Source organism: Mauremys mutica, chromosome 1, assembly GCF_020497125.1.
Source record: "Mauremys mutica isolate MM-2020 ecotype Southern chromosome 1, ASM2049712v1, whole genome shotgun sequence".
NCBI lineage: Eukaryota > Metazoa > Chordata > Testudines > Geoemydidae > Mauremys > Mauremys mutica.
Window position 1 is genome coordinate 288,986,233 of NC_059072.1, and position 19,081 is coordinate 289,005,313.

The following is a 19,081-nucleotide window of genomic DNA, read 5'->3' on the forward strand; positions in this document are numbered from 1 at the left end:
GGAAGACAGGCATCCTCAACACAGAGTCAACTGGTGCTAACAAGGCTGGATTTGAAGGGACCAACATCCCTGGAGTACCTTCTATCATAGGGTGAGACTGTATTCTGCTACCACTGTCACTGCTATTAGTAATTAGCACATGCTATTAGAATACAAGATAGAGCCATTAAAAATACAGGATAACAGTTCAACATGTCTGAGGTACATTTTTTTTTATATAGACAAATGTTTTTGATACCTTTTTTCCCGCTGAATTTTGTAGATGTGCCTAGGTGACAATGCTTTAAAACAGCGTAGTGGAGGGCCACTAGTTCATGAGCTATCACATCATATTTGCTTGTGGGGTACAACATTACCCCACAAACATGAATGAGGATTAAATAGTTTCTTTTTGAAACACCTTAATACTCAGAGCCAGCCTTTTAATGTTCAGCATAGCGTCAGGGTTAGGGGGAAACACAAAGGTGACTTTCAGCCACCTTCCAATTGCAAAAACTTTCAGCCTCAAACTCAAAAAGAGCAGGACATTCAGTTAAGGGCCCTCCTCATGGAGGCTGCTCTGCACTCAGCATTGGAGCCCTCACACTCGGACTCCACAGTGGTACTTTAGTGTCAGCACGCATTGCACTGCTGGCATTGGGATCTGCCTGGCACCATTCACCCTCGCCGGTACCGAAGAAGTGGTTAAAGTCATCTGGTCCACAGGCACCATGGAAGGGATCTTCGGGCAAAGGATTTGAGTTAGGCCTGCAACGGAGGCTCTCGGGGGTACCGCTGTGGTTGGACCTCCTAGCCCAGCTAGGAACCTGCCTTCGACTCTGGGGAGTGGTAGGGGGTCACGGCCCATTGCAGGGCCATCTGCACCTGAGGTGGGCCCAGTGGCCAAAGAACAGTTAGGCTGACTGCATGACAGATCCCACCAAGACACCAGCTCAAATTACCAAGTCAGTGATTGGACCACCCCTAAAGGCAATGGAATGCCCCCCAGTCCACGGACCACAGGTGTCGTTCCCCTTTGCCATGGCCAAGGATCCCAGTACTGCAAGCCCGGTCTCTGGCCAGGAGGCCCAGATCTCCGACACCACAGTCTCTGCCTACAAGACATGGGACTCTGCCCTCATGATGCAGATCCCCGTACCCTCGGTACGAACGGTCCTCCCACCTGAGATCACCAAGGTGCTGGTCACCATTGCCTCTCAGATCTCCTAGGCATTGGTCCCATCCAACACAAGACCGTTCCTGGTCACAGCACCAGTCGCCGGGGTCCCTGTACCATTCTTTGGGCAGGCACTGGCCCCCACCTTTCCCATACTGGACACCCACATGAGTCAGTCTACAGACTCAGACTTCCACAGCTCCACCCTTGTCATCAGAAGAACAATGTTCTGGGTCAGAGGGACAGTCAGGGCCGGCTCCAGGCACCAGCATCCCAGGCAGGTGCTTGGGGCAGCAATCTGCAAGGGGCGGCAGTCCCTGTGTTTTTGCTGCCCCAAGCAGCGTGCCAAATTGCCGTGGCGGACGGCAGGGGCAGTCCATGTGCCGTTAGGGCGGCACGTGCATTTCCACGGTGGCAGCAATTTGGCGGCAGCTTCTGTCTTCAGCCAGAAGACAGAAGCTGCGCTGCCGCGGACAGCTGAACATAGAAGCTGCCACTGCGGAAACGCACGTGCCACCCTATCGGCACCGGCACGGTCCCCGCTGTCCGCCGTGGCAATTCGGCGCGCTGCTTGGGGCGCCGAAAACAGTAGAACCGGCCCTGGGGACAGTTCAGTCCTTCTTGAATCATCTCCCAGCTGGGAGCCCACCAAGGCACCCACAGCACCAGCATGCTGCCAATGGCAATGTCCGTCTCAGTGGCAGTACTGGAATCTGTGGGGAGGTGCCTGTTATGCTGGCACTGTACTCCTACTGCTCCTCTCAGGCTGCATTGAACAAACTACGCCTGGCACAGCCGGCACCGGTGTTGGGGCAAGGGGCTGAATCTGAAGCGGTGATTCCACGGGAGGCCCTGGCTGCTGAAGAGCAGTCCCCGATGCAGCAAGGGGATGCCTCCCAGGGTCCAGCAGTGCAGTCAACCTCATCTTCCCTAGATGAGGCAGTGGCAGGGCCCTTGCAAACCAGTAGTGCTCCTGATGACTTTGGAGAACACCAAGCTCTACTTAAAAGGATGGTGGCCAACCTGAACTTGGAGGTTGAGGAACAGCTGAGGAACCCAATGACTTATTCAATGTCATTCCCTTCTCTGCCCCAGGCCGGGTCACATTGCCCATTCACCCTGGGGTCCTAAAGATCGCCACATTGGTGTGGCAGACCCCATCTTCCATTCTGTCCACATCCAAGAAGGTGGAAAAGAAGTAGTATGTCCCCGCAAAGAGGTTTGAATACCTGTATGCACGCCCTCCTGTGGGGTTCCTGATCATGTCCTCTGTCAATGAAAGGGCCAGGCAGGGCCAGGTGAGAGACACCCCTAAAAATAAAGATGCCAAGAGGCTGGAATTAATTGGCAGAAAAATGTATTCAACAGCAAGCCTCCAATTTAGGGTCACTAACCATCAGGCCCTCCTTGGCCAATACAATTTCAACCTGTGGGACTCCGTTGGCAAGTTCAAAGAGATCCTCCCACAGGATCGAGTGCAGAAGTTCGCCACAAGATAGAAGTGGGTAAGGTGGTGGCCAGGGGTGTCCTCCAGATGGCCTGGGATATCACAGACTCGGCATACAGGGTGGTCACCCCTGCAATAGCCATGAGGCGTAGCTCCTGGTTACAGACCTCCGTGCTGTCCAAGGACATGCAATCCACTCTCCAGGACCTCCCTTTTGAGGGAATGGGGCTCTTCTTGGAGCTAACTGAAGCTAGGCTCCATGGCCTTAAAGACTCCCAGGCCACCCTCTGATCCTTGGGCCTACATACTCCTCAGCAGGCCAAAAATACATTCCACCCCCCACAGCCCCTGCCATTGTTGATGTCTTGAGGTACCCCTCGATTGAGCTTCTACAAAAAGAAAGACAAAGACAGAGGTTTTAAGCAATGCTGCCAGTTGTCATCTTGTCCACCTGCCCAGCCAGATCCTTCCAGGGACCAAAGCAGCCAAAAGCAGTCATTTTGAGGGTGTGCCCAAGGATGATACCCCAGTCATTGCACCAGATCCGTTCCCCATCTTCCTCAACCACCTCCGCCTTTTCCAGTCAGCCTGGTCCCGTATTACCTCAGACCGGTGGGTGCTCGACAAAGTCTTGTTGGGCTATACCCTGCAGTTTGTAGCTGACTAACCCTTCCATCTCCCTTCCCCGTCCCTCTCCTGGGATCCTTCTCATAAACAACTCCTTGTTCAGGAGGTTAAAACCTCCTGCGCCTAGAGGCAGTGGAAGAGTTTCTGCAAGACATGGAAGAATGAAGATTTTACTCCTGCTACTTTCTCATTCTGAAGACAAAAGGGGGCCTTAGTCCTATTCTAGACCTGTGTCATCTCAACAAGTCTCTCAAAAAGTTGAAGCTTCGTATGGTCTCCCTGGCCTTCATCATCCCATCCCTGGATCCAGGAGACTGGTATGCCACCCTCAATTTAAAGGACTGTGTATTTCCATATTTCCATATTCTTGGGGCTGGTTTCCTCTGTTTCACATTGGACCAGCGCCATTTCCAGTTCACGGCAATGCCCTTGGTATCTCGTCGGCTCCGAGAGTGTTCACCAAGTGAATACAGCCAGAGGCTGCTTATATGCAATGTCAGTGGTCCAAATCCATGCTTACCTCAATGACTGGTTGATAAGGAGCTGGTCCTCAGATCAGGTGCGGAGGCATCTCAATCTGGTCTGTTCCACCTGTGGTGACCTGGGCCTAAATTATAAAAAGTCAACCCTCACTCCAGTGCAATATATAGAATTAATTGGGGTGGTACTCAACTCCACTTGAGCCAGAGCCTTCCTCCCCGAGACTTGGTTCTGAGCCAGGGTGAGCCTCATCTCGTCTCTGTGTGTTCATCCACTCACCATCGCCCTCATGTGGCTAAGACTGGTGGGCCACATGGCAGCATGCACTTACATGGTCCAGCATATGTGACTCTGCCTCAGGCCCATATAGGCATGGCTGGCTTCAGTTTATGTCCCCAACTGGCACAGTATGGACTGGGTGATCAGGATTCCAGAAAGTGTACTGTAATCTCTTACCTGATGGCAAGATCCCGTGCCATTGCTTGAGGGAGTCCCCTTCATGGCCCCAGTCTAGTCGGTGACTCTCATCTCCAACGCTTCAGACCTCAGTTGGGGAGTCCACCTGGGCAATCTCAGTACTCAAGGCCATTGGTCCAGTCACAATTGGTCCCCATCAACATCAGGGAAATCAGGGTGGTTTGCCAAGCCTATCAAGCCTTTCAGACTCACATACGAGGCAGGGCAGTTCCGATTCTAATGGACAACATAGCCATGGTCTTCTACATCAACAGACAGGGGGAAGCCAGATTGTCTGCCCTCTGTCAGGAAGCACTCCAGCTCTGGGATTTCTGTATGCAGTATGGCATCTATCTTCTGGCCACTCACCTCCCAAGGACCAGGAACACTTGGGCAGACTGCCTTAGCAGGACATTCTCGATTCACCACAAGTGATCCCTTTACCAGAAGGTGTTAGTTCTATCTTCCACAGGTGGGGAACTCCCCAAGTGGACCTATTTGTGTCCAGTTAGAACATAAAATGTCACATCTTCTGCTGGTTCCAGGGCAGGGACAAAGGTTCCCTCTCAGATGCCTTCCTGTTCCTGTGGTCGGGGGCTCTGATCTACACTCTCCCTCCAGTGCTGTTGCTGCTCAGGGTCCTCAAGAGGATCAAACAGGAAAGGGTGAAGGTCATCCTCATAGCGCCGGCATGGCTGTGCCAACACTGGTTCAGCACTCTGCTGGACCTCTCAGTGGTGACCCTGTTCCAGCTGCCACTCAGGGTAGACCTTTTGTCTGAGAACCATGGAAGTCTCCTGCACCCGAACCTGGCGGTGCTTCACCTGATGGCTTGGCTGCTGCGTGGCTAAATGTGCAAGAATGGCAGTGCTTGTCCGAGGTCCATCAAGTCCCTGTTCGACAGTAGAAAGCCCTCCACCAAGGCCACTTACAAGGCCAAATGGAAGCAATTCACCTGCTGGATGGCGAATAAGGGGGTCTGTCCCAAGTGAGGCCATTACAGGTCATTCTAGACTACCTCTTGCACCTCAAGCTTCAGCGCTTGTCACTCTCATCCATCAAAGTCCATCTAGCAGCCATCTTGGCCTTCCACCCACCACTTGAAGGCAGGTGGGTTTTCACTCACGATATCATGGCCAGATTCCTTATGGGCCTGGAGCACCTCTACCCATATGTCAGGGATTCTGTTCCTCAGTGGGACTTGAAACTGGTGCTGTTGTGGCTCACAGGTCCTCCCTTTGAGCCTCTGGCTTCCTGCTCTCTCTCCTCCCCTGGAAGGTTATGTTCCTGGTCGGTGATGTTGGACTGCCAGGTATCCAAGATTCAGGTGCCACCTTGGCCTTACATGGTCTTCGACAAGGACAAGCTCCAACTAAGACCGCACCCGGCTTTCCTGCCTAAGGTAGTCTCTCAGTTTCATTAGAGCCAAGACATTTACTTAACAGTTTTCTTTCCGAAGCTACATAAGTCGGAGGAAGAGTGTAGGCTATATGCCCTGGACATCAGGAGGGCTCTGGCCTTCTACAGTGAGAAGGACCAAGCCATTCCGTAAGTTGACACAATTATTCATCGCTGTGGCCAACAGGATGAAAGGTCACTGTGTTTCTTCTCATATAATTTCCTCCTGGATCACTGCCTGCATTTGCTATTGCTATTATGAAGCAAACGTGTCCCCACTCCACTCTGCGACCGTCACTGCCCAATCTACCAGGGCACAGACAGCAGCCTTTTTGGCACAAGTGCCTATTCAGGACATCTGTAGAGCGGCCACCTGGTCGTCGGTCCATACCTTCACGTCCCACTATGTGCTTACCCAGCACACCAGGGACAATGATGTCTTCGATAGAGCAGTACTGCAAGCCACCAAGCAGTGAACTCCAAGCCCACCTCCATAGATACTGCCTCTGAGTCACCTAGAATGGAATCAACAGGAGCAAGGACTCAAAGAAGAAAAAACGGTTACCATCCTTTCGTAACTGTTGTTCTTCGAGATTTGTTGCTCATGTCCATTCCATTACCCATCCTCCTACCCCTCTGTCGGAGTTGCTGGCAAGAAGGAACCAAGAGGGCATAGGGCCAGCGGCGCCTGATATACTGCCGCATGAGCGCCGCACTCCAGAGGGCACCACAGCCAGCCCTATGGCTACCACTAAGGCAAAAGTCTCCGACAATTGTGCACAGGGCCGGCTCCAGGCACCAGCTTATCAAGCAGGTGCTTGGGGCGGCAACTCGGGAATGAGGCGGCACTTTCAGGAATTTGGCGGCAATTCGGCAGAGGGTCCCTCACTCCCGTTTGGAGCGAAGGACCTCCTGCTGAATTGCGATCGCGGGGTTTTTTTTGTTTTTTTTTTGGCTGCTTGGGGCGGCAAAACCCCTGGAGCCGGCCCTGATTGTGCACATGGGCATGCACACACCTAGAATGGATGGGACATGAGCAACACATCTTGAAGAACAACAGTTACGAAAGGAAGTTAACAGTTTTTTGTTTTCATTTTTGTGTTCAATTCATCTGCAAGATTTGAATAGATTTTGTTTATTGACTGATTATTACTTTAAAAATATGTCATTGTTGTGTTTTCGCTAAGGTTTTAGTAGATGTTTCTTGAAAGTGTGCATCTAGGGCTAGATTATATATTTAGAAGTAGCTCTGAGTACAGGCAGCCACATAGCTGCACTGCCACAAGAGTAGCCTAGGCTGAAACCCAGGGTTTAAGAATGGCCTTGTCCAGTTTATTACTCTGTCATGATGTCCCAGCTATGCTACCCAGTATATTGGAAGGAACAGCTGTGTCTCTATCCACTCCTCACCCATCTCTGCCCACTCCCTAATATGGAGGGGAAGGAGAAGTACTGGAGACACAGATTCTGCTTCCCAACCTGAATGTGCAGCAGATTACTTTGCCTTACATCCCTGTGTCGGCTGGATCATATTTACTGAAGCTAAAATAAAATGTATCTGATAAAAAATATTTCCATTACTAATTCCTGAGAATAGATAAACAGTCAAATAGGGCTCTCGAGAAAGTTTTATGGTGATATGATGCAGGGTGAGCATACAAAAGCAGACATAATAAACCAAATTTACAAAGCCCTACATGTACCATTCTAAAATTATATTGCACCTAAAACTCCTAAACAGTGCCCTATAAAGTGAAATGAGCAGGCCTGAATTTCTCTGGGGATACAAATCAGAAATGGACAAATGCAAGCACATAGTGTTGGATTACTCAGTGATCAAATAATAATAGAAAGAAATGGGCAAAGATCTAAAATCAATATTAGGAAGTACTCAGATTAATGACTGTTATGACAATAATAGCCCATGAAGGACTCGTGTTAATGCTAATAGTCATCAAAATAAAACTGTCTATGGAGATGGAGAAAGCACTCACTATCCTACAAGCAATGAAAGAATAAAAGCCATTCATACAAAATGTTCACCTCAAGGAAGCAAATTTAGAACAAAAAAGTAATGGCCATGTGGGCCAACCCATGTCCAGCATACATGGGCTCTCTCCTTTTTTCCGGAGAGTGGAGGTGTCAGTTGCCTCCTCTGTCCCGGACTCTGTGTAGTTCTCTTTAGGGCATCAAGAATCCAAAGCTGGGGAGGAGCTGATCTGGGCCCCAGACAAGGGGACTGCAGACCATCCTCCTTCACAAAATCTAGCAGAAATTTAGGGTTGGATCCAAAAAGGGACTTGAGCATTGCAATGCTGAGTGTCACAAATCCTATCTTATAGGCAACTAGAAAATCACTGGAATAACAATGTGATCTACAAAACCTCAGTTACGAGTGTAGGCTCCCTGTACAATGAATGAAAGAGATATTAGAATGTTATCCCTAAAAGACAGCATGCTAGGTAGTGTAGTTAGAGCATTCATCTGAGAGGTGGCAGATCACTGTTCAAATCCCTTCTTATCTGGTGGAGGGGGGACTTGAAGTAGGAGTCTTCCACATGCGAGGTGAGTACCCTAACCTCTGGGTTGACAGTAATGAAGGAGCTCCTCTCCCCTGCTTCCACTCCCCGGATTATTTAGGTGCCTGACTCCAGCAGAGGGCTCAGAGCTGAGAATCCCAAACAGAGATAGGTGCTAGACTGAATTCCCTGAGAGGGGTGATGCTTAACACCCCTCATTGGCATCTCCTGTTAGCTATCTTAGGTGGCTCCCTGCTCAGCATGGTGGCTTTTGTGAATCTCATTTTTAGGTGCCCATTTCCCTACACTCATTGTAAGACGCCTGAGTGCCTAACTCAAGCTTTGTGCATCCCAGTGTGTTTTTAATAGGCATTGCAACACACAACTCCCTTTGTGAACCTAGCCCTCTCATCCTAACTTTTCTGCCCCGCAAACATCTTCCTGTATATATTTATATGAAAAGTGGTGCTACAGGCAAATACAAAAAGAAATATGGCAACCCATTTTAGATTTAATTAGCAAAAAGTAAATTGCCCAATTCTGCCACTCCTGCTTATCATGGCAGCAGAACACAGCTCAAAGAGATCAGATTCATAATTTTTTTTTAAGCTTGAGGGGACTATTAGATCATCTTGTCTGACCTCCTGCATAACACACAGGCAATAGAATTTCACCCAGTTACCCCGGGATTGAGTCCAGTAGCTTGTGTTTAAATAAAAGCATCCAGTCTTGAGTTGGAGAATCACAAGATGGAGAATTTACCACTTCTTTGGTAGTTTATCCTAGTGGCTAGTCACCCTCACTGTCAAACAGATGCACCTTATATCTTATTTGAATTTGTTGGCCTTCAACTTCTAGTCAATGCTTCTTGTTATGTCTTTCTTCACTAGGTTAAATATAATATGCTAATACTTGGTATTTTCTCCCTGTGAAGCTAGTTAGACACTATGATCAAGTCACCTTTCAGTCTTCTTTTTGATGCATTAAACAGATCGAGCTCCTGAAGGACTCCTAGTCACCCATTTATACATTCAGGGGCTGCATTAACACTTCCGGCCATCCTGGGAGATCATGTTTTGTTCCTTGTCCACTTTGAGCACTAACTCCTTTTCACAATCATTTCTTTCCAGGATACAGTTCCCCCTACTGTAGCCTTCATTTTTGTTCTTCTGCTTCCAGTACCTGTTGAAACCTTCAAATAATGAATGAATGGTAGAGAGAAGTAATCAAATTATTTTGATCTTGAGGGAAGGCTTTCACCAGTAATTTTTGGTGAAGGTTCAGCTCTATTTTTATTCAAACCAGGTTGCCTATTTTAAAATTGAGCATTTTCTGCAGACCCATAACATGAAGTATTTTTATGTAATTCTATATTAGTGCATCAAGTAAAGTATCTTTTGTGTCTCACCATCAGAAAAATGGCAATATTTTTAATGTAAAATATTTCTGAATATTAAAGGACTTAAGATGCTGAATCAGACACCATTAATGTCTTTCTCTTCTCATTTACACTGCTGTAAATGTGGAGCAATTCCACTAAAGTCAATGAAATAAACGAGTATGAGAAGAATCAGGCCCTAAATGTTCTTATTCAGTAAGGAATCCCCTAGATGTTTCCTGCTGCGCGACTGGACATTTGTATGTAGACTTGTGACATTACCCAGGGTACCATCTGGACTGCTGAATAGCTGTGTCTCCTCAGTTCTCCAACTTTGGATGCCTTTTACACTGCTTTACTCAAGAACAGCCACTCCTGGCTAGTTAACACACAGCCTCCAGCTTGTAACTTGCTCCCAGTTACACAGCATTGAGTGCTATTAGCTAGCCAGTCATGAATCAGACTGCAGAAGATCACCAGAAGATTCTCTAGTCCCAAACTTTCCCCCAGAAATGTGTGTCCTGTATTTCTCAGCACACTACTGAACAGTGCAAGCTCATATAAAGTCTGTCATTTCATCACAGGAAAATGATATGACCAACGTTGCTATCCCAAATGGAGTTTCCCATCCATTTAATCCAAACACACTGTTAAGATAAAACAATAAGATAAATTTAACTACCTGAAACAAAAGTAAGATTTTAAGTGACTACAAGTAAAGAGACATAAAAGTGAGGATTGGTTACAAAATAAATAAAAGATGAAATGCAACTGACATCTAACTTAACATGCTAAAAGGGACCTAAAGACAATATCTTTCTCAACAGATGCTTTGCAGTCCACTGACTGAGTTTCTTTTCAGCCAGGATCTCTCTGCCTCCCCTCCGACACACAAAGTTCAGTTATTTAGGAGTCTTGATGTCATAATCAGAGATGAAGGAGAAGAGTGAGGTCAAGCATTTTTCTTCCCTCTTTATAATTCAATTTCTTGTACTAGAGATATCCTTGCTCAGTCATGGTGAAAAAACAATCTCTTGTGGATGTGAGTCATCCCTGTGATGGAATGTAAATTTCTTGTTCACACTTTCTCCCCTGCTGGATAATGTTTCTTGTCTCTGCAAAACTATTTTGGCCTGCTTTCTAACTCTGGAGCATGTTACAGCAATGTTATAGAGTAGAATCTTATAATTGTACATACAATGATGATACACACATTTTACCAGGACAGTAATGTTCAGGAGACTGAGTTGTGAAATGATACTCAGAAGATGTGCTTTGTACAAAATATATCATAACGTTCTAACAGAGTGATCATAGGGGCCTAGGCTGTCACAAGACTGCTGGGAAAATTGTAAGGCATCATTGTACTATGAAAGAAGTCAGACAGAAATAAAATAGGAAAAACTTGCCAGTACATAACATGTTGCAATGGAAACAGGAAAGTTTTGGGGGTTATTGGGAGCAGGTTGCCATTCCAGCTAAAAGTTGGTGCAATTAAGAAGTCAATCTACCTGGATTAAATTCCTCTCCCCCTACAAATTATTTTTCTCTCTATGAATCATCTCTGAAGCTATGTGAAGAACTGGATGTAATGATCTTCAAAGGAAGAGAGATTCATTAGTACAGGGATTGGCAACCTTTGACCAGTGGGAGCTGTGATTGGCCGAACCTGCGGACGCGGCAAGTAAACAAACCGCCTTACCCTGGCGGTCTGCGTGCCAAAGGTTGACAATCCCTGAATTAGTATATTCCTAGGACCAGCGCAGTAGTTGGGAAAATGACATCCATGAGACAACTGACCTTTCTGTTGAATAGGTCAGCATACCTCCAGGCCAAGATTTACAACTATTTGCACCTTCGAGAGGTGCAGAAAGCAGCAGATCACTATAGATTAATCAAGCCCTTTGATATCTTCTTTTTTAAAAAAAATTCCATTTGAATATTGGATGTTTGTGAAGCACAAGTATGATTTAATAAAGTGTTATCTTTCAGAAAAAAAATTAATTAGGAGGTGTCTTTCAATTGAATTTCACTTGTTTAATAAATAATATTAAAGGGAAAAGAAGTTTTAGAATGTTGTGGAATTAATTATTGGTCTTTTCCATTGCTAATACAGCTATTTTCATTATTAACATGTTACCCAGATGTTGCTGGAGACTATTTTTAAAGAAATTCTAACTAGTCACTAGCCAAAATCTTGGCTTGTTTGTGTGGTTGTGCTAGTGCAGATGGCTAGTCCAAGTAGCCTCTTCACAATCCCCTTGCTTGCCCTTGGAGAGGCTTGGCAAGAGACATGAAAGCACTCCTGTCCTTCATTGCTAATTTTTTTCATCCACTGCACCTCTGAATTAGGTCAGGAATTCTCCCTTTATTTGGATATGTTATAATATAACATAAATAATGTATGACTATGTTATAAATGGTGAAAATTAGAGAAAGGATATTTAATTTTTTAAGGAATATTGTTCAACTTTATTTAATCAGTGCGTTTTTACACAGTATTTTTATCCATTGGAAGCCTACAAATCTGCAGTAAAGTTTAATGCAGTAAAGTTCTCCTGTGAAATTTAGCCAATCTTTGATTTTTTTTAATCAGCCATTACTTCAAAGTCTAATTGTCTAATTTACAGTTAGGGTATTAAATCCAAGACAATAATTAATAAATAAGAAACAATACAGCATTTGTCACATGGGAATAAGATCATGCCTTAGATGTGAGATTTAAAACAAAATGGCTTGCTAACTACTACTTGAGAGAGGCTTTATCTGACAGAATATTTCCAAGTATTAACTAATACTTTAATCATGAATCAGTCAGGAGTCTCTTGAGAGCCAAATAAAAGGTATTGTCATTTTTTAAAAAAGTGATGTATTGTGATGTATTTTTCTCTTATTGTCATTAAAGGTCTGATTGAATAAGTATGTGAATGTATCAGATCTGGATGTGGTGACTGGTACTGAATGCACATCCTCATGCAAGGGGAGTGAGCATCTCCCAGGACTGTTCCTACTCCCTCTAGCGGCTATGCACTTGTGCATTGACTTTTCTGAGCATATAAGATGAGGACTATTGTTGTGGTTTACTATAGTGTGTAGGACTCATTCTATGTTTAGGTTCCCCCCAAACATTTTCTGATCCTATTATTTTCTGTAAATATCCATACCTGACAAAGGACAAAGTCACATTGTTGTAAGATGACATTTGAATGAATGTTTAAAGGTCTGGTGTTTGGGTTTTAAAGAAATAGGATATTCCTGATATATATTTTTCCCAGTATCTTAGTTTTATACAAATTATGTCCCCAGACAAACCAGCAATAGATGGTGGCAATTAAGCAATTAATTTTCTATAGGTAATGTGTCCTAAATAAACAATTTGTTTCCACTAAATTTTGATGTCTTTGCTCATGTGTAATAGTACCTTACACCAGTGGTTCTCAAACTTGGGCTGCTGCTTGTTCAGGGAAATCCCCTGGCAGGCCGGGCCGGTTTGTTTACCTGCCGCATCCGCAGGAAGCGGCGAGGGCTGAGGGACGTGCTGGCTGCCCTTCCTGCAGCCCCCATTGGCCTGGAGTGGCGAACCGCGTCCAGTGGGAGCTGCGATCTGCCGAACCTGTGGATGCGACAGGTAAACAAACTGGTCCGGCCTGCCAGGGGCTTTCCCTGAACAAGCGGCGGCCCAAGCTTGAGAACTACTGCCTTACACTGTGAGTTATCCCACTGAAATCTAAATTGCTATGTGTGAAGTTCAGATACTGTTTGCTGTGAGTAAAGGTACCACAATCTGGCCTTTTGGAAAGTATTAAGAGCACCTCTGATCCATGTTACCAATTTCTCTCATAATCTGGCTTTGACCCCAAGTGGTGGTTATCTTAACAAAAGTGACATTATTTCTTATACTGACATGCTAGGGCCTCAGTGACTAAGACTGTAAACCAATTTATCTATTCTGCTTTTGTACTTCTGTGCTTATGCACCGCTTGAGTTACATTGTGATGCAAAAACAAATTATAATGGGAAGTGTTAGCCCACTTGTCATTTTATATCTCTTCACCTACAGATATTAATAAAATACTGATACTACTTACCATTTTTAATAAATAAAAATCTGTGAGTGTTCTTAATGTAATCATTTTAGGGAACTAATGGAAATGCAGGATTTTTACTGACACCTATGTCACTTTTTTGTAGGCTTGTTCTTAGTTCTGTCTCTGACTACTTTGCTGCCATGTTTACAAGTGATGTTTGTGAGGCCAAGCAAGAGGAGATCAAAATGGAAGGAATAGACCCTAATGCACTGTGGGATCTTGTTCAGTTTGCATACACAGGTACTATAATGTATTCATTATGTTTCCCAGAAAGGAGGATATTGATATTTGTTTCCTATGAATTAACTGGAGGTATATCTTATGTATTTTTCTTAATAAGTATTAATTTTAAACCCTTCATTTAATACATGTTTGGAATATTAAATGTCATTCTATTTTTTATACATCATCATTCTGCACCTTAGACTGTGAACTCAAATCTCCAAAACCTATATAGCAGGAGTCGGCAACCTGTGGCATGCGGCTTGCCAGGGTAAGCACCCTGGCAGGCCGGGCCCGTTTATTTACCTGACGCATTAGCAGGTTTGGCTGATCATGGCTCCCACTGGCCGCGGTTCGCCGTCCCAGGCCAATGGAGCTGGTGGGAAGCCGCGGCCAGCACATCCCTCACCCATGCCGCTTCCCACCGCCCTCATTGGCCTGGGACAGCGAACTGCGGCAGGTAAACAAACTGGCCCGGCCTGCTAGGGTGCTTACCCTGGCGAGCCACATGCCAGAGGTTGCCGACCCCTCCTATATAGGATCTGGCTTGGTGGGAACTTGGAGTGTCCGGGAAAAGGCATTTTTTAGATAGTCAGTAAATGACATTCTACTTAATGTGCCAGGTGTGATCTAGCATGGTATTATCTATCACTGTTGAGAAAAGCACCATGTATTGGATAATCCTAAAACACAGGTTCTTTAATGGCCATATGTGGTCAGGACCTATGGCACTTTTTGGAAGTACAGGAGTATTCTAACATCCTGGTCAAATTCCATTTACTTTATACTTTTTTAAAAAATCCTGTTTTAGTTTGAATTGGATACAGTCTTCTTCAATTCCTGCTCTAGCTTTTCAATCTGTTATGTAGTGTTTTTCTATGTTACTGAACAGCTGTGTTTTTCTGAACAGCTACTGTATTTTATTACTGAGTGAAGTCAAATTGTATATATGTATCTCACACACAAAAACATTAAAAGAATGCTAAGGTTGCAAAGTCAAGCACTCAAAAGACAGGAAATACCAGAATTAAGGTAGTCTGTGCAACTTTAATTTGCCCCCTTATGAGTATGCATACAGCCGTTAATTATGTGATCACATACTGTTTTTTTTCCCACAGTGTACCATCCCCATTCAGTCCACAACATGAACGGTGGTGATTGAATGAGCCGCTATTCAATGCTTTGGGTTTTTTCCTCACTGTTCAATGTGTAGCCCCAGGCACTATTTACTGCATTTTGTTCCAAATCTTTTAAGACTATACAATTATTAATTTCATCATGGGCTTTTATTTCCCCCATTTTCATCATTGTAATATTTGAGTGCTTCACAAATATTAATGAATTATTTTCAAAGTACTCATGTAAATTCAAGGGATCATATTATCCACAATTTACACGTGAGGAGGTGAGACACAGAAAGATTATGGGTGTGCAGTATGAGACAAGTACGCCTGATTTTTCAGCATACTTAGCATTATATAGCACTTTTATGTGATGGTTCTCATGGTACCCAGGACTTTGAGTCACCTTGTTACCCCCCTGCCACAAGTGAGAGACTTGCTTGTGCTTAACTGGCTGTCAGCTACTTGACACCTCCACTTCAGCCTGGTAGCCTCCCTCCCAAACAATCTCCTCTGAGCTATGTCAGCCTTTACTTTGTCTTGAAGGTTAAAGATTGATGTACCCCACTCTTTAAGCCTCTTTGAAGTGTACCTCTGTAGTTCAGCCCCTTCTCTACTGAACAGGCGACAGAAATACCACATTAGCTGTACACACCAGCTTGAATGACTCAACTCAGGATCAGCCCCCTGTACAATACCACCACACTGAGATATATTTATAGGGAAAAAAATCGTTAAGTTTATTACCAAAGATCAAGATTTAAGAGATTATGAGCAAGGATGATGAAAACAGAAGGGTTGCATATAAAACAAAATCATAACATGATCCCTAGAGACTAAATTTAACAGGCCAACCTCTAGCCTAAATAAGTTTCTCACCCTAAATGTCTTCTGCAGTGTTTCAACCAGGGCTAGTTGTGATCCTATGTTCATGAATGTAATCACACTGCCCGGTTACTTCCTAGGTGCAGGATAAAGTTGTCTTCCTTGCCCTTCTCTTATATTCGGAAAGTTAATTGCAACCCAGTGTGTGCAAACTGAGATTTTTCAGCAGCTTATAATTTAGCAAAGTTGTGCATTTTTGTCTCACAAACAGCGGAAGGCATATCCAGGCAAAAAAGGCAACTCTGAACCACATTTCTAGTCCTCACACCAAAGGCTGGAGCTGCTAGACAGCTGGTCAATAAAACTTGGGGGCGGGGCAGGGATAGCTCAGTGGTTTGAGCATTGGCCTGCTAAACCCAGAGTTGTGAGTTCAATTCTTGAGGGAGCCCCCTAGAGATCTGAGGCAAAATCAGTACTTGGTCCTGCTAGTGAAGGCAGGGGGCTGGACTCAATGACCTTTCAAGGTCCCTTCCAGTTCTAGGAGATTGGTATATCTCCAATTATTACCTTTAAGTTTTTTTTGAGATGGGTAAAACATTTTTTCCTCTTATATTATTACCTGAAACAGCTCAAACATTTTAACTGAAACTTTTTAGAAAAATTCAGCCTGAGGAAAATACATGAGGTTTTTAAGGCCCGGCTTGACAAAGCCCTAGCTGGGATGATTTACTTGGTGTTGGTCCTGCTTTGAGTAGGGGGCTAGACTAGATGACCTCCTGAGGTCTCTTCCAACCCTAATCTTCTATGAGTCTATGATATGGAAAATTGCAGCTGAACAGAGAAAGTTTGTCAAAGAAGTGGGAAGAGTCAGGCCAACATAAATATAGCATGTACTACTGTCTCTGAATATAAAACTCATGTATTAGAGATCAGCTAAGAGTGGAAAGGCAGATCCAAACCCCCTCAAACTTTAGCTAAGTTTAGCTCTGAATCTGAACTTTGGGGCTCAGGCACACCTCTATACACAGGGTCCAATTCTTGGTTCTGAACCCACTCAAACTTTGTGGAAATCTGTATATAAATCAGGATTCTAACTGTACATCTTAGGTCCATTTCAGAAAATTAGATATTATATGTTAAATGCTGGCAAATGGTCATTCCTTGTCTGAGTCAGTAACTTCAAAGTTCCCAGGAACTTGATTCTTTAAACTGATATGCTAAAGGCTATTGAGTACAGGAGCTGGGGCAAAGTCTGAAGTGTGAGCTTTGTAGAAGAGACTGCAAAAAGGCCATCAGTATTTTATCAGATTTCCACCAGGCTGGTGTCCTTACATCTAATTCATAAACATAAAGAAATTTCTTCTGTGGGATGCCCATGTTAGGTTTCCAGTTTGTAGAGAGGCAGTAATTGACTTTACTAACTCCATTTGTCAGAAATAGACAACAAAATTTCCATAATCATATCTGTATATGTGGTACCAAAAATTACATTAATTTCAGATTTATTTGCTGTTGTCTGAGACCAAGTCTTTACTTGGGGGCAGTTGAGTGTTACAGTAAATCAAGGATGATTATGGGCTGATAGCAGTTTTTGAAGAAACCTATCAGAACAGAAAAAAGTGAGCTCACCGTCTGTTCTGACAGTATAGCATTGCCACCGGTTTTAAACAGGTGTAAGCAATTATATGTCCTTGTTATATTAATGTAACCTGTCTGCCAGTTTTACAGTGGTTTAGAGTCTAATGAAATTACTTGATCTTTATCACACACTAAAAATTGTAAGCAGTGTTAATAGGCACCTGAAAATCTGTATTTATAAATAAAAGATCAGTGATTGAGATAAAAGCATCCCCTTATTGATCACTGGCTGCTCTCTTCAATTAAAGTAATAAAACAAAATAATGTTACAACACTTGAAAACTGAACCTCCCCAAAGGTGAGTGAATGTGTGTCCATCACAGACACCGAGGTTGATAGCCACATCTATCCAAAAGGGGGACTGCTATCAGTTACTGCATCCTGTGATCGATAAAGAGATGCTTTCATCTTAAACATCAAGCCCTTATTGGTATCTCAACAGATTTTCAGCTTCCTAGTAACACTGTTTTTGATAATAACAACTCATTCATGGGAACTGCACTCTCTACGACTCTGACAAGGGCATGGTCTTTTGGGCAGTTAAATCACTGGGGGCTGCTGAGTACTCAGCACTTTTGAAAATCAGGACACTTATTTCTAAAAAATAAGAATTTTTCTCATACCTTACACAAAATGTCCAGTTACTTCAAACCAACAAATTCTCTATCATCTTCTTTTGAGGGTACACTTAAATTCTTTCACAAAAGTCCTTGCTGGGGTGTACTCAAATGAACTGTTCCTTCTCTCAGTTCATACATATCAGTCTGGCTTTCTACAGTATTGGACAGCCAGCAACAATATAAGCAGAATAAAACCTTATTTACTTCCTGCAGTGGCAAAAAAACCTCATGAACTCATTCTAAATCTTGACTCAGCAGACACAGTCAAATGGCTTCTTTAGGAGATTTATTTTCAACTTTAGAATTTTTCAATATTGGTCCCCAATTTTGTACATGGGTTAGTCTCTTTGATCAAAATCTACCTGTTACAATATTGATAAATGTATAATCAGAGCTCTTTAAGCTTGTGAGGGCAACAAAGCAAAGCTGTTCTTTATCATCCTTATTATGTGAATTAATCATTGAACTTTTGCATTGTTTTTTGATTATCCTCATCTACCTGAGTCTAGAGCCACAAAGGGCTTAGGCACCTAAAGTGGCAATTAGATACTGACAGCCAACATTTAGGCACTACAGAGATGCCGCAAATCCCAGCTCAATTCCCACCCAACCCTGTAGGCACTTAAAGTCTGATGTGGAGAAAAAATTTGAATTTGGTCTCCCACCTCTCAGGTGAGTGCCCTAACCACGGGACTATAGACTCATTCTCGCTATTTCCATTCAAGTTTATTTATTTAATTATTGATACATGTTGGAATAGCTTCAACAGGAGACATTGAGAGCACCCTTATCAAAATAGCCCATGGTCAAGCGGTTATGGCACTTCTCCTTAGAGGTGGGATATTCCAGTTCAAAGCCCTACTCCAACATCCTTGGTGAGTGTCTTAACTACTGGGCTAAAAGTTATGGGGTGGGGGGGGATTACAGTACCATTTCTTGCAAAAAACAAAATGACTTAGGCATCTAACTCCAGGAGAGGGTTCATGGCTCAGAAGCCCAAGGAGAGATAGGCACCTAACTCCATAACAGGGGTGGGGCTTAGGCCACATCACTGTCCTCAACATTTCCTACTGACTCCTTGCTTAGCATTCTGGCTTTTGTGGATC

General features: G+C 44.1%; 1 protein-coding gene across 2 annotated transcripts in view; it reads left to right on the forward strand.

Moving 5' to 3' along the window:
* KLHL1 (kelch like family member 1) overlaps positions 1–19,081 on the forward strand; it is a 415,060-nt gene that overhangs the window by 151,270 nt on the left and 244,709 nt on the right. For both annotated transcript variants that reach the window (XM_044979915.1, XM_044979923.1), the window contains one exon: positions 13,653–13,789. In XM_044979915.1, coding sequence (XP_044835850.1) covers positions 13,653–13,789 — 137 coding nt within the window. The remainder of the gene's footprint in view (positions 1–13,652; positions 13,790–19,081) is intronic.